The sequence below is a fragment of the Oryzias latipes genome, chromosome 3 (genome assembly GCF_053564925.1).
Source record: "Oryzias latipes strain Hd-rR chromosome 3, Olatipes_Hd-rR_3.1".
NCBI classification, from domain to species: Eukaryota; Metazoa; Chordata; class Actinopteri; order Beloniformes; family Adrianichthyidae; genus Oryzias; species Oryzias latipes.
This window is the reverse complement of record NC_136239.1, coordinates 28908090-28925000: the sequence shown is the minus strand read 5'-3', so window position 1 is coordinate 28925000 and position 16911 is coordinate 28908090. Positions and strand designations below refer to the sequence as shown.

The 16911-nt window shown below is 37.2% G+C and overlaps 1 protein-coding gene across 5 annotated transcripts in view; it reads left to right on the top strand.

The window, feature by feature from the left end:
• ush2a (Usher syndrome 2A (autosomal recessive, mild)) overlaps nucleotides 1-16911 on the top strand; it is a 190681-nt gene that overhangs the window by 12943 nt on the left and 160827 nt on the right. For all 5 annotated transcript variants that reach the window (XM_078945239.1, XM_023953554.2, XM_078945241.1 and 2 more), the window contains exons 6-12: nucleotides 5333-5468; nucleotides 8386-8449; nucleotides 9111-9212; nucleotides 9371-9560; nucleotides 10019-10233; nucleotides 11181-11393; nucleotides 13402-13495. In XM_078945239.1, coding sequence (XP_078801365.1) covers nucleotides 5333-5468; nucleotides 8386-8449; nucleotides 9111-9212; nucleotides 9371-9560; nucleotides 10019-10233; nucleotides 11181-11393; nucleotides 13402-13495 — 1014 coding nt within the window. The remainder of the gene's footprint in view (nucleotides 1-5332; nucleotides 5469-8385; nucleotides 8450-9110; nucleotides 9213-9370; nucleotides 9561-10018; nucleotides 10234-11180; nucleotides 11394-13401; nucleotides 13496-16911) is intronic.

The window sequence follows — 16911 nt, the reverse complement described above, 5'->3', positions numbered from 1 at the left end:
GGTTGAGAGGGGCTTGGAGTGTGAAGAACTGGTGCGATAACAGGAGTAAAAGAAAAATAGAAGGTAAAGTGAAAATGTACCAGAAGATGCTAAAGTGGCAAACTGCTGACTTATGAAGCCAATATACAGTTTTTGATTTCACTCCCTCCTTGGATGTGTTTTAAGTTAGCGCACAAAGTTTTTTAACCTTTGGAAGAACTCCCCATGGATTGGTTGTGAGCAGCATAAACTTAGCTAGCCAAACACCTTCTGGCCCTCTCATTTTTGTTGGTAGGAAACCGTGTTCATCACACTCACAACACTTTGCAGGCAAAGCGACACGCATTTGTACTACGTTCAAATCGGCCTTGGCAACAGGCATTCAAGTGACCACTTTCAACGAAATATCATGCAAATGTGCATTTATCTGTGTTTCGGGCTTCTGTGTTCAAAACTTTCATGTTTGCATGTTTTTAAGTCCGTTTTTAGGCTCCATGTACCAAACGTGCGGCCAATAATTGTCCCTTGAAAGTTAAACCAGCTGAACTACCAATCAGAGACTGTGATTTGGTAGTGACGCACTAATGGTGTCCCTTTTAATTCATAGAAGTGCCAACCGTCTGAAACTGAAATTTGTGCCTGGGCGGAATTCTATGACACCAGGTCTTTTATATATCAGAATAGAGCTGTGAAAGAAAAGCCTGGTGCAAGATTCACAAGATTTGCACCAAGCTTCTTCCAACTGAAGGTACACGACGTAGTATTGGGTAGCGACAGTCCATCGTAAAACACTGTATGCTAAAAGTGTGTTCAAGAACCTGTGTTCAGCGGGTTCTTGATTACCAATCACATGCCAAGCGGGTACGTAGCATAATACAGACCCAGATGACACAGGGGCATTAATGTGACTTCCTTCTTCTCTTCTCAGAACCCATTTGTCTAAATATTGAGAATTGCAGTTTTAAATAAATTCTACATGCCAAAGCATGGTTGTGCCACAGGACTGCTATGGTCCCTCATAATGGCTAACCTGTGTTTGGATAAAGTAGAAAATAGATCCCTGTCATCCCTTCGAGCTTTAGTCACAGATGTGTAAACGGTTTAAAAACCAGAATCCAGGAAGTACGCAGATACATGTAAACTTCATACAGAAAGGTACCCAGTTTTTGAGCTGGGGTCTTTTCGCTGTCAGACAAGACTGCTAACCACTCCCCATTGGATATTAACTTCTTTCAAGGTAAATAATAAAAATGCGTGTCTGAAGCAGCTGTGGTTTTTACTTTCTTTCCCTTTTTTCTGCTGTTCTGGTATTCCGTAAAGGAACTTTGGAATAATCACTGTATACCACACTGTGTAGTGAACCATGACTTGGCTGGAGCGTGAAAATTGAGAAGAGCTTCAGTCAAAATGCCAGTCTACAGATCACTAAAAGCTTTCCACTCAAGGCTTTTCTGGGCTTTTAGAGAGGCTTATAGGGCTCTGGTGCCAGTTGGTAAATTTTGCTCAATGAAAGAGTGTTTGAAACTCCCCACAATCATCAAAATAAACCAAACAAAAAAAACAGATGACAGAAAGCTTTTGGTGATGAAGTGAAACAATAGTAAACTGAAAACTATCAGTAGTGATTTTTTTGTTGTGACCTCCCCAGGAAGGATACAGAAAAAGATGCTTTTAATCTGGGATCAAGACCAAAACAAAGATAAAAACAAGTAGATTATGGGTGCATCAAAGCATCTTATTTAAAAAAGAAAGAAAAACAATATTCTTTTTTTATTGTAGATGTAAGCATTTGGCTTGATTTACACAATAACGTTTTATACAATTCTCTCAAAATATTAGTTTTTATGTGCAAATGTTTTGAGTTTCTGATTGGGTCAAGTTACTGTAGTATATATTTCTGATTGATAAGATTTTTTTTTTCTTTTCTGTTGGTCAAAATGATACCTGCTTATATTTTCTGACTTTTTTTTTCTTTTTTTCAAGTATTGTGAGTAGCAGTGATTTTGATTTTGTTTTTGCCTTTTTTGCACTAGGAAGCAGCTGACTGAGCTTTCACAACTTCAGGTCTTTACTGCAATGTCCTACAGTACTGAATTAAGAGATTTCACAGTATGGTCATCTCAATTTACATAAAATCTCTTTAAGATTAAAACAAAAAAAAAGATTGTTACTCACAAGAGAGCAGCAGGAGTAATGAAAGTTCTACATTTTGATCCCATTCTCCAAACCAGTGTCTCTAGCTGTGAAGCTGGATTGGTGGAGAAAACTTTAAAAGTGTGTGTTTATGTTTGTGTCTCGGTGGCTAGGATTTGGGGCTTCTGTGCTTGTTGAGAACAGTTGACGGTAAAGAAGCAGATCTGTATGGTAGATGTAAAGCTCAGTATTCTCCTTATCTGATCCTAGCTAAATTGAACTTTCAGTGGATGAACTCACAGCAAACTTTCACAGGTTGAGTCATATATCCCAAAGTATCTGCAGGGAAAGACATTGTTTTGTTTTTAAAGATAGAATAGATGGTATAAAGAGACTTTATAACATCTGGTCATTTGTGCCATCAACTATGGTGTTACAGTACCACAAAGTCATTCAGTTAAGGTGCATACAAACCACAGTGAATTCTCTTTGAGAGATCAAACACACAACTTTTTGATTCTTTTTATTTAATTGAATGTGGAATTGAAACTTCAGAAATAGTGAACTGGGCCATGTCTGCAGCTCACAACCACTTCCTCCCTGTTTTCTCTCTTCTCATTCAATATCTTCTCACACACATATTCACACCCTGCCAAACCAGCTGACATTTCTGTTGGTCTACAGAACTTTGACTTTGAAAATAATGTTTCATCTTATCAGATTTTTCAGTAGCAAAAAAACAACAAAATCTCCTAATAATTACATAATTTTCAGTAATTCAATTCACTTTGAACACTGTCGTTGTAGCAGACCAGGAGAATAGATGGGTGCAAAAGACAAAATATGACTCATTATGTCTTTTCTTTGCGCACAATGGGCCTCATACCAATGATATCAGTTACTTCATCACTGTCACTTTCTGAATTTAACAATTTTTCTTTACAACAAAGGTCCAGTTAGTTATTTCAGGATTAAAAACAACAGTCTGGCTCAGCTGGTGAATAAAGTATTCATCAGAATGCAAGATTTTTAACTCTTTTGCTAATTTTTTAGAGATACTCATTGCAACCCTCCAGGTTTTGGGCTGCTAGTTTGGACAAATATGTCATCATACATGATTCAAACTTCCTACAATAAGATGTAGAGAAAAAAATGTTATTGTCATTTAGGTTCAAATAGGCTAACTTTAAATTCCATGCATTTGCCTTAGATGTATGTCTTTTGGTTAATTGCAATTGCTTGGCTGACTGTTCAGTTTCATTTGTCCATAGCAGATCATCATCATGTTTGCTCTAGTTCTTCCTTTACAGTTTAAATACATTTTTAAAACTGCACAGCTTGTGTGATGGGTGCCTGTTTAAAAGGCTTCCGGCTTGCAGAGAAAAAAACATTTTGGAAAAGAAGAGTATGTTCCCGAAATCAAAATAAAATGTTAAAAAGCAAAACATGATAAGAAACTGGAAAAGGTTGACACTATGGCATATTGCTGATTGGATGATGACATTTGTCCATCATTCCAACCAATAGTTATTTGGCCTGAAGTAATTCTGGATATGCTCTGTACTAAACATAAAACTTTTATTAGCATTCATACATCTATGGACATTAAAGATGCATTTGAAAAAACTCGAACGTCATTGTTTTACTGAAATGTTTCATTTTTATTTTCATTTTATTTGGAATTGTGTTTTGGTTTCTGGAATTTTGTTTTAATTTCTAAAAGGTAAAGTTGTTGTTTTTTTCTCATTATTTTATTTTTTTTTTTTTATTGTCGTTGTGATCTATAATATGTTTTTACATTGAGTGAATTTGGATTTGCACTTCAGGGCCACCGTACATTTCAATATTGGAATCAGTATTTATTGAGAATGTTATAAAACCCCTAGTAGTTAGCTGATGAATTCTTCTGTCAACTTGTCTGAAACCTTTTCTGTGAACTTGCTTTCTTCTCTCTGAATCTTTCCTAAACAAAAGAAATCTCGTTTTCATAATTTTCATAGAAATTATATTGAACATAAAGGATCCCTTTTTTGCTGTCTTCATCCTCTGACAGCATTTTCTCACAAAATCAGTAGTTCACAGGGTTTTTTGTTAAGAGGAGGGAAAATGGATCGAAAGGGTTCAGCAAACGGGAGTTAGCTGTCTTTCAAAGGCTGCACGGAAGCTAAGAAAGACGAAGAGCTTCAGGATTCATTTACATCAGTCCTGACAACTTCCTCACATCTCTCTAAGAGCCACACGGCTCAAGCTTAGAGATTCCTAAAGAGGGTCCTTCTTCCAGCTCCCTCTCTGCACTCTGACTTTTCTTTTCCTCCCTTCTGTCTCGTTTTCTCTTTCCTTTTTTTTTATATTCACTCCCGCACTCTTGTGCTCTTATGTGCTTGCTAGTCTTCAATCAGCCATCATGAAAGTGCCTGTCTGGGTGTCTTAACTATCCTCTGAGAGCCAGACACTTGTCTGGGACTGCCTTCATCCCCTAAAGGCTTTTTTGACTTGGACTTATTTCCCTCCTCGCACCTTTTCAACTCCACTAAAGAGCTGACAACAAGTGAGAGCGACAGGGCAAGATAAACATGAGGGGAAGAGACAAGAAGGTAGATGAGAGGCGGAAGTCGTCAACTTAGGGTGAAGCAAAGGAAAAATGCTGATGAAAAAATAGGGGGACAAAACAATTGAAAATCGGGTCGGGGAACTCCTTAACAAGGAAGAAGTGAAGGAAGCAAACGACCCTGTGAGAGAGGTAAAAGGACAAAGCAAAGCTGCTCTCATATGGAAGTATCTCTCTTTTTGGCTCCGGTTTGATGTGAAAGGAATCTGCTTCTGCTTTGACGGCATTGTCGGCCATGCAGTTTTTAATATTCATGGAGCAGATCAGAAAAAGAGAAGGGAAAGAAGTGGAGAGAAGGTTTTTGGTCAAACAGAAAGCTAATTTGCAGCTAAGGCAGTTTAGCCTGAGGCTCTTTCTGCTACCAGGGAAATGAGCTGGAAGATTAGCCGAATGTATAATTTACACACATGAGGTAACGCATGCTCATTGATTTGTACTCATGGATAGTGCATACAGTTTTGGAAAAGATGTGCACATGCACAGAGGATACTTAACACTGTCTCAGTCTAGTTATATCTGTCTTTTAAAAATCACAGTTTGATAACTTTTAAATTTTCAAGGCAAATGGATGTATATGTAGATATTTGTGATTTTGCTTTTTTGGATTTCCAGATCCATGACAGACAAGCAAATCTTTTCATTGATGGGCTGGAGGCAGATGGAACACCATTTGACACAAAAAATTTGGCCAGCATGCTCTTTGATGTTGGCGATGATGGTGCCATGTGGGTTGGACGGAGCTCCAATGGTAAGAACAAAGTGTTTCATCTCTTGTGAGTAATTTTTACATATTAGAAAAAAGTCAAGTGAGGCCTGCATTCACTGTGTCAGTTTAATGTCAGTTAAACATCTTGAAACAATTGATTTACCTTTCAGTGCAGTTTATTTTGGGAAATGTTGCTTCTAAATTCACCAGAAGTAGATTTTATAAGTAACAGGTTAAATGTATGGTATTGCTTTGGTTTATTATGTCTGCATTATTTTACATGGCGCCTATAATTCCTTCACTTTTATTTTCCTTTCAGGCCTTATCTTGTTTCAACTCCTCATCTGTGATTGATTATTTGTGTCTGCAAGCTGCTTCAGAGTCAATAGCAGAGAGATTAAAAGAAAAAATTATGCCGTTTATTCCAAGAGTGATAAACGAGTGTTTTTCTTCTCATTTATCAGCCATTGATCCTAGTTCACATCAGGTAGCATCTGATCAGCTGGTGATCACATCAGAGGGGGTGATCAATGAAAGCGATTGGCTTAGTCTTGCAAACGCATGTGTGCTTGCATTTGCGTGTATGTACAATGTTTGGAGGCATGCTTAGAATTTTGATCAGATTGTTGACCATGTGAAACCTGATCAGATGTATTGATTAACAGAGCTGCAAACTGAAAACTGTTTGTAAAACAAGATGTGTTAAAGGCCAACCACAGCTTTTAATGGTATGTTTGTGGTGAAAGAAGCTATTCTATATGAGGATCTTGTTTTTTCTCAAAAGTATTAACTACCCTATGTTCACTAGTTGCCATTAATCCAAAATATACATATATTATTACATGCAGACGTTGTAAAAGGGAAACCATCTCTGTCACTTTGACTCAAACATGACACGAACAATTAGTAAAGCCTTAAGAAAATAGTGACAGTTAAAAAAAGGACTCACAATATCTCATTTGAGACAAATTTGCTGCTTCAAGAACCCTCAGGGCGGCCCTATTATCCTGCACTGAGGATTCACGCCAGCAGAAATCATGAAAGGTCTAAAAACTGAATTTCTCAGTCATAGAGCCAGTTTGCGTATGAAAGACAAAGAATAAGCAAAAAAATTAAAATAAAAACCACACACACAAAGCCACTTACGTCTCTTTTTTCCGAAGTAGAAACAAATAGGAAGAGAAAAGGATAACAGACATTAAAGCAGAAAGAATAAGAGAAACCTTCACAGAGAGGAGAGAATTAAGGCTTATACCTTGCATCATCCCAGTAACAATAGGGAGAGTGCTTTTCAGAGGAAGGCATAATCCCATTTCCACACGCTGAGGAAATCCTTAGCCACAGCCTTAGGCTGCACAACCACACACTGATCTAACACACATATATCCCATAACACCCCCCCCCCCCCCCCCCCCCCTACTTTGGCTTACATGCACATACTGTACTGTACACTGTCCCAAAAACACACGCTCATCCTGTGGCTGGTCCAAGCACACCAAAGCCTCTCTGGTGTGCAATTGCACACCCACACACACACACACACACACACACAAACACACTTTCTTTCAAGTAAGGATAGTTTGTTGGAATACACATGGCAAAACCTGTAACACTGAAACATATATTTCACAGGCAAAGCCAAACATGGCTGGGATTCTGTTGATGCGGGCAAATGTAACTCAGACTGACTGAAACAAGTGGGTTGGACACTGAGAAACCTGAGCCATCTTTGGTCCAGTTCCCTCATCGTCTGTGTGGGGCCCTTGCATCTCATCCACCATAACTGCATACATTCTGAAGGGTCTTTACCTGTATCTGCGTACTTGACAGTCTCTGGTGAATATCCTCAATCATGCTCTGCTTTGTCAAGTTGATGGAAATAATTTGTTGTAATTTAACTGCAACAAAGATGTTCTGGGTGTGTGTGGTGTTTTTCAACAGCATTCACATTTATGTAAATCCAATTGGAAAAATAAAAACGTTATTTGTTGCCAGTCAGCTACTTAAAATTTAAAGCAAGTAACAGAGGTTATTAGAGAAAAGTTTACAGGTGTTGGACGTATGGTAAAAGCAGTAGGACCATGGACAGCTACTTTTAGGAAAACAAGTGTTTGAAATTCCCGTCCTATAAGGAGGATCCTTTGGCTGTTTTACCAACACTTTTATTTTATTAGAAAAGTCCAAGCCTCATAGAATCCAGTATTTTATTAAAATGAAAAGGTGGGAAAACCACAGTGAAAACTAAATTAAGTTTTTTTTTTTTTTTTTACCTAAACTGTCATGGTTTTAGGTTCTTTGCTTTTGTGTTCTAGTGTGTTCTGTGTTCTGCAATGTTTTGAGTTAACTTCCTGTTTTATTTTGTAGGGTTTCCTGTTTTGTCTGTCCTGATTGTGTTCACCTGTGTCTCGTTTGTCTGTGTGTATTCAAGTCTTGTCTTTCCCTTCCTCCTGTGCTGGTCCATCTATATTATATTCTCCCCCTGTTTTGAGTATGCAGAGTTTTGGAGTTTAAAGTTTTGGTTTGCCTGCTAAAGCAGTGGTTTTTGTTTGTAGTTTTGTGGACTTCACTAAACATCCTGTTGCCAGGAACATCCTCCTCCTCTATGCGCCTGGGTACTTCCACAACTGCCATTCGTAACACAAACTGCAACAAATTGTACTCAAAATGTTGTTTTCTTCAAAGCAACATTCCACTCTTTCCTCACTAAAAGTAAATACTCTATCCCCAAAGACGTTGCTGCTCTTTAGTTTGGACAATTGAAGACAATTTTGGCACGTTTGTTATTCTGCGCAGAGAATTTGGCCATTACAAGAAGTTTTTGGCAGCCTCGCTTAGCTAGTATAAAGAAACTGATGAGATAACCTACTAAATACTGTGAAATCCTCTCACTCAGTGCCTGCAGTGCAAACCCATTAACACTTTCTTTATGTTCTTTTCAACACCCCTTTCATCTCTCCAGGGTCTAATCAGTTCATTGGATGGATGCAGGACTTTAGATTTTATCCTGCCACGTTGACAAACAGGTGAGTCGGACAGAATAGGGACTCGTAATGAGGAGCTACTGGGAAAAAGGAGAGAGGACTGAAGAAAGTGAATGATGAAAAAATTGCAAATAAAACAGGTGGAAGGTGTAATTTGAAAAGGAAAAGGGCTCTTAGATCATCCACAAAACAAAGAAAAAACGATAATATAAAACAGATACATACAGGATTATGAAAAATGCCAGACAGAAACAGCCATTTGGAGAAAAGCAAAAGAAAGCTAATTATTGCATCCTCAGATCCATACTGTTTTCAGAGGATTTACCTGAAAATTCAATACAAACCAATTAGTGTTTTGCTTACCGCTCTTGTACTGCACACAGTTGGGACTTGTTGCTTACAAGGTTTCTTGTCAAGATTGAATTGAGAAAAAATCTTAGGCTGAGTTTCCAAATTGTGGTTTGGATTTTTTCTGCTTAGCATTTAATGTTCCAATCTCAATGTCACTTTAAAACACCTTAAAAAAACACATTTGTATTTTTTTTGTTTTATTGATTCTACTTAGACCTCATATTACTTTTCTGTTTTATTCTTTAACTGCTAACCAAGCAAAAGTTATCAAAAATGGTCAACATTTGCTGCTGATTCAACTTTGTTATTTTTTGTCTGAGCCACTGTTGTGTTCTTGTGTGTGCGTTAACAGAGAAATAGTTGAGCTGTATTCAGGAGTCTTGCCAAAGCTTCATGTCCAGTCTGAGTGTCGCTGTCCTCCCAGTCATTCCAGAGTACACCCTTTAAATAAAAGGTGCAGTATCACTATGTCAAGTTCTCATACAAATAAAATGTTTATATCTTTGCAGTTATGGAAGTTGTTGCTTCATTGTTTGTCAATTCTGCACATCTCAGATCCACTCTTAGGTTCATGCTTATACTGTCATACCTCCACTGTGTCATTGTGAACAGGTACTGTATTCCCAACGCGGTTGAGGACACCACCAGTGACAGGGTCTTAAGACTGAACCTTAATGCTCACTCACTTGGTTACATCAACGACCAGGACATGAGTACTGCTTGGCTGTCTAAGATCATGACCGCACAAGAACTGGATGAAGGAGTTACTATCACTGTTGATTTGGCTAATGGACAGTACCAGGTATTAATCAGACCAGAATAGCATACTCATCTCTTTGTAACAATGACGGGCCCAATCATACATATAATTAATGCGTAATGATTCTGCTTATCGGTTATTGTTTTTGACAAATATCTCTTGATTTTTCAATCTTATAGTTTTTCTGTTACCAGTGGATCAAATTTGGCATGATGTTAATGAATGTAACTTTTTTACTATGCAAATGTGTTATCAAACTGATTTTCTTTTTTTTTTAGATTATTCATCCTCATATTGTCTAACCACAGCCTCAGTTGTTTTTGTAAAAATAACTTACAAATCTTAATACACGCCAGAAGATGTCACCTCTTGCTCTGGCATCAAATTATACAAGACATGCAGATGATCAGAAACAGCTTTTGAAGCATGACACTTCACAGCACACAGTTTGAAGCTTAATCTGTTGCTGTTAGTTCTAACTTTAGCCCCATTTTCTTCAGGTGTTTTATGTGATACTCCAGTTTGGAGGACTCTTGCCGGAGTCTGTTCGGATTCAAAGACGGAAGGTTAACCTCAGAGCGTCTGAGAGTGGCGTCAGCACTGAACAGCCCTGGTTGGACTGGCAATATATGGCCAGAAACTGCAGCGACTTTGAAATGCTCAGCAATGGACCTTTGTTAAGACCAGACTCAGTCAACTGTGTGCAGTTGCCCGGGTCAGTATAATGTCATCATATGTGACATCCATCTTTCTGAGACCTATTCCTTTTTAAAACCGCATTGTATACAATCTCATACTTTAATCCCGCTTGTACTTTTGTTTTTGCCCAAATGTCATATAAAAACTGATCAATCATGTATGATTGAAATGGAGTTGTTTGGTTTCTGTTTTTTGATTTTAATCTATAAAAATGTTCACCACATCAAAGATAATTGCTGTTAGTTAAAAACCTTGAAACAATTAAGGGGGTGCAGTGTGCATTTATTGTAATAAATTACAAAATTATTCACACTTTTAACCTCATTACCTAAATATTTGTCTTCCGAGCTAAAGAAAATGTTTGATCAATCCTTTGTTGACTGGCCTAATTTTACTTTCAAACAGTGACTGACTAAAATCTGAGAGATTAAATCAGCCAATCTACCAGCAAAAGGATAAGAATACATTATTCTAAATTTTTCCCAGGCTTATAGGCACTCTACAGTGTCTCTGGTACATGACATTGTACTACAATCAGGACTATGCAAATTCTAAAGGGAATTTAAAACCAACTTTTCTATTTTTTAGCTGTATATTACAAACTTATTGTCATCTCAAATAGGTTTTGGTCCAAAATGCCCTCATCAAAATCAATCTCAGCAGGACCTGTCTCTGCCTAAAACACTTTTAGCTTGCAACGAATGTTTAGCTTCATTTTAAGATCATGTGGTTAAGCACAAAAATGTAAAAGCAGCAAACACAAGGCATGCATTTCGCACACTTTGTTTACATTTAACTTTTGTAATTTTTTCTAGAAAAAGATTATTTATTTAGTTGTTCAGTTCCGATAGTTTGAGGTTGACCATGTTTATAGTACTTTAAATCCTTAACAGAAGCCGAGTTGATCATACATATCTGTTGATTGTAACGAGGAAGAATTTTTGTCCATCTGCTTTGTTCCAGAGATGTGCCTTTGTCAGGAGGAAACATCACTTTCAGCCTTCTGACCAGCCTCAGGCCTGGATACAACGACTTCTACAGAAGTCCTGCCCTGCAGGAAATGGTACAAGCTGCCCAGGTCCGAATACATCTGAGAGCACAATACCACAGCAGAGCAATGGGGGTGAACTCCAAACACAGATACTTTGCAATCAGAGAAATTACCATAAGTGGCAGGTGAGAATTTTATAGACGTCTTTTCAAAGATTTGAGTGTCTGTTTGTAAACTGTCCTGAAGTAGTTTGGAACTACAGGTTTTATTACTGGTTTTTGGAGTTTGTAAATATATAAAGGAGAAGTACTGATTCTGAAAGCAAATGTCTAAAACAATTTCTGCATGAACTGTCATTGGCAGGGGATTTTCTAAAGTGTTTTTTGTACAAACGTCTGTCTCTTGTCAGACATTCTGCAAAAAGCCTAATTGGTTGAAAGAAATGTCTGAGAGTCTCTTAAGTACTGATTTGTCACAAATAAGTGAACATGGTTCAGGGGAAAATAATTCCACACAGACTATTGAGTTTCAGCAGAGCTTTCTGAGAGTAATTGTGAACACATCTTTTCATTAGACTGACATAGTGACTGTTTTTTATGACTGTGGTAATTATAGGATTATGCAGGAGGCAATCATTTCTAACTACCCCTCCCTTCTCTAAGCTGTTTTAATTAGTAGCTTGTTACAGTGAAGTAGGAGAAATAGGGATTTAATGCTGCTGAAACCTCATCTGTGCGCTCTTCATCCCTCTTTGAAAGAGTAATTTCTGTCTGTGTTGGCTGGATGTCTACTCACTGAAGTATTTTTGTGAAATGCTGTTGTTTTGTCATACTTAACATACATTTGAAAAATTACAAAGCAAACACCAACTCAAGATTAAATACACATATTAATTTTTTTAATTAAAAAAAGCCTTGAATTAAGTAAACTATTTCTCTTTTTCCTCATTGCTTCCCCTTCACAAAGGTGTAAATTATGATCTTTTCCTCTGATTCTGACTATTGTGTTTATTTCCTGTATGATTTAAACCAGATTTAAATCTGAATGCACTAACCTCATTTAAACTCAAATGCTGCTCAGCATCAGAGCAGAAGGAGAGCCGGGTCACTGACAGAGGTTATACGGCGTCCCAGCAATGCCATGAAAGGGGCAGTACTTGACTTTGCTTCCAGGCTGCTATTATAGACGGCTCAGATGAGAAAGTTTACTCAGAAGGCCTTCGTCTCGTTTGTCCACCTCCCAGTCATATTAATTAAAGAGGAAATAATTGCTTGATTGGCAAAGAATTAACTAAGTTATTAGCTATAGTGCAATTAAGAAAAGTGTGGACATTTTTGGTTGAGTCTATCACTATTTTACACCTAAAAATTAAATATATGATCATAAGTAAAGAGCTAAATGTGATTAAAACTAAACATGTTTACCAAAACACATGACAAAACAGAGAATCCAGTAATGGACACATACATCCCATGACCCCACACACAATCAATGCTTTTTATGAAAGTAATGTATAAAAGACATCAGCTATCCTGAGCTACAATCCTGACTTGTTATGTGGTTTTACTTGTAGACAGCTCAATGAGTGAGAATTACTGAAGAGGTGTAACATTAGCAAAGTATAAAATTACTGATTTGTCATCACTGAGTTCAGCAGAAAATAAAAATCTCACTATTTTTGGTCATTTGTCAATTTTTTGATTCAGTGAACTTTTAAAAAAAGGCACTGTCATGAACATGTGGGCTTGTGAGAGTGTTTTTGATTGGTATAACCAATCTGTCATTAGAAAAATGACACAAAGAGAACAAAAGGTAAAGGAATGAAAAGAGAGAAAGCAATGAAATTTTTGAATGAATAATTAAGGAGCTGTTGTGCAGTACATGTGTGTGTGTGTGTCTGTCTGCTACCTCTAATGTTACTCTGATAATTCTCAGGGTGGCATTTATAAATGATGTATGGGAACTTTCCATGGGTACTTGTACTGTTTCATTGAACAAGCATAAAAAAGTTCTGGATAGAATCTCTGAGTGTTGTTTTGTCTGTTTTTCCTAAAGATGTTGCTGTTTTTAGTATTCTATTCATAATAATGATTTCTATTTTTACATGTTTGAAGAAGCTTTATGACACATGTCCTCCGATTCTGCCTTTTCTCAGTCTAATCCACTCTATTGCTGTGTTTCTCACCTGAACAGATGTGAATGTCATGGGCATGCTGACCACTGTGACACCAGTGTCACACCTTACCGCTGCCTGTGTCTGCCAGAGAGTCACACAGTGGGAAATAATGTGAGTAACAAATGTGTATTTACACAAAACAGTTATTTCATTCTTGGTAAGGTGCTATGTTGACCAGATGCCCATTTTTATCCCATAATGTAGAGAAACACGGAATGATGACACATATAAATGCACCTTCGCAAAAACATATATTTGTACACACGCTCACATACACACTCATATGCACACATGCACATTTTCACAAAGCTCAGGAGGGTCCCTTGGGGCAAAATCTCCTCATGGTTTTAATTAAGCAGCTTCCTTCTTAATGACAAGGGGACTTGTTTAATGAATTTCACAAACACACTCCTAACACACACACCTACAAACACAAGGACGACTGATTGAATTTTTGTTTTGTACACGTTGTAGTTTGAAATTGTTTTGTGCTAAAGTGGGAAGGGAAAAAATATCATGGCGAGTAAAAGCAGATCAGGTCAATTGAATTGGTGGAATACTGAGAAAAATAAATAGACAAAGTGCTACAGATAAAAAAACGTTTTTTTGTCTATGAAAAATAATTAGTTCAAGTGCAAGTGTCTGAAAAAATATTGTGTTAGATCTGGATGGGCAACAGCCCCAGATGTTTTCAAGATACCTTTGTCCGTCTCACTGTTGGCTATTTAGATCTGGTGTGTCCAGCCAATAGGGCCAACAAAAACACAGGTGTTTGAACGAAAAGAGATGGTCGTGGCTTTTCAAAAACCTGGAGGTGCCCAAACCGCATCAGATGTAGGCATCTGTTCATAACAAGTTGAAATGACTGTAATTTATCCTTGTTAAAAAAATTCTGACAACAGCATCACAGTTGAATGTTTTTATTTAGGAGGACAGATCAACACACAATAGCTCTAGGCAACAGTTGAACATTTTCAACAACAACAAAAAAATAGTACAAACTTGTTCCTTTTTTTAGCACTTGAATGTGTTTCTCCTCCTCTTAAATGTCAAACTAAAGCAGTTACAGAAAAAAATCAATTTGAACGAACATTTCTTTCCTTTTTTACATAATAAAAATCAAACTGTTTAATCATTTTTTGCCAACATTTCTTTTTCCTGAATGGGTTTGGGAAACTCCATAGTCTTTTTTGTGTTTCTTGGCTCTCTGTAAAACAAAATATTTCCTCAAATCAGATGTAACAATAGCAGACCATTGCAAATCCTAACATTTAAAGATGGGAATGTAGTTTATAGTTTGGCCCTATCTGGCTTAATAATAGGGAGCTGTAACAGCTTTAGAGTATTTTTTTCTTAACTTTTTTCTAAATGATAATAAATGTCTTAGGTCTAACACACACCTTGGTTATCCATAGCTAGATGGATTTGAATATATTTCAGAGACATTATTTTTCCGAGTATAAATCACAGCTTTTTGCCTACAACTTTTCCTCCAGTAAATACGATCACAAGTCTATTTTTTATTCACAGTTGACTGAGGTTGTTTTTTTTTCATAAGTATTGTTGCTTTAATTTAACTTTGTTACATTTTGGACAAATGTTTGTTTTTAAACCTTTCTCTGCTTGATCAGATAGTTTTGTAATAGGTAGATGACAGACCATGACTGGTACCTATAATTGAAGAAATCATTGCAAAAAAATCGTTTAAGTCAGAAATGAAGTCCGATTTTATGTCTTAACATTGTAGCTCAGGGCAGCCTTGAATTTCCCTCTGTATTCATCATTAATGGACAGACATCTGTAGAAGTAGTCGGTGTATTGGTACTCTTGCCAATTACACTATTCTACTGGTTCTGTCTCAGACAAAATCCAACAACAGTGGTCCATCGTTTATTATTGGGGTGCATTCTAAAATTAACCTGCAGTAAATGATATCTGCAAAGTGGGATGATGGATGCTTTGAGGCTGCAAAACTCCTCATTACACACTTTATACACTTCTCTCAGACAGAAATGAACATGTTCACACTTTTCTCTCTTGTTTATTTAAACTCTCAAAGTTTAAACCTTCAAACAAAATAAGTTCAGATTATAGAATGAAAACAAAAATCTGATCCAGATTGAAGATCTATGTAGATTTGGAGAGCTGCATGTACTGTATCTGCACAGGAGACACACCATGGAGGAGATTGAGTGACAAGATCTCCAGCCAATCAGGATGCAGAACACAGAGCACTGTTTAAAAAAGAAGAAATAAAAAGTGCACTGAAAAAAAATGCAAAATTTTAACCGCGATATAGTGAGGTAATACTGTACATCCTTTTTTACACTATAGCATATAAACAGTCAGTCCTCAACCTAAACTCTGACCTCAAGCAGTTGCAACAAACAGCCCTTTTACATGAACACACACACAATTTGGTCTTTCTTATTTAAAAAAAATGTTCTATATTTTTCTCTTGTCACCCTTCTATTATCCCGTTGTATAGCCAACATTTGTCTTTCCTGTCTGGGTTCTGATACCACTCTGTTCTCTTTGTTGATCAGTGTGTCTCTTGAGTCTCTGTTTAAATAATGTCTCAAATCGACTAGAACAATGACATTCCCACAGCATGCATCTCATAACAGCTCTCTTCCTTTTTTCGCTGTTTTTATTCTCTTTTTTTCACACACTTGTACCTCTCACTGCCACCCGGCCTTTTATTCCTGTACTTTTCAAGTTTGTGTTTCTTTCTCATTTTCCTTTATTTTATTTTGAGTCTAAGGTTGATCCATCCTTTCTCTGAATAACACCAGTGTGTGCAGCCTAGGCAATGGTCTGCCCAGGCTTTCAGCTTGTGTGTGTGTGTGCACTTTTCCTCCCAAACCTGTCTATGTCATCTTTCTGAGTGAATATTCAGGACCTTTCTTCTCTCTGTGTAATATTGGAGCATAAAAGGCTGTGGGGAATATTAGCCTTTAATATTGCATGCGTTCTGTTGACTTGGATCGGCTTTGCACCGTGACGGATGTTGTACTAATCTGTAGAATTTCCACAGTGACATTAAAGTGACAGAAATGCTCAGACATGTGTCAAAATGATCAACAAGGGCCTCAGAAGACGCACACAATTATACTCTCTCAAACACACACACTTGCATCTGCAAATGTGCACACAGTCCCCCACTTTCTGCCCCTGTCTTTTGATTCCTTCTTATGTGCACTCTGTGTCAGACTTGATTTCTCATTCTGTCTGTGTGTTTCCTAATGTTTCTATGTAGCCACTAGCTTCCGCCATGTCTTAAATATATTTTATACTGTATTGTACGTCACATATCACTTTTTCATCAGATCATGTAATTAAATTAAAATTGTCTGATGTTATCTGCCAAAGAAAAACAGGAAAAAAGACATATCTGATGGACTTATCAGGCGGAGAGGCCTTAACTCTGAATATTTGGATCAGAGTGGGAAAAACTTGGATATTATGTTCTTGAATTTAGGTGCACGAGAAGGTTAGGACACTGAACAATAGCAAGCAGCATGGCT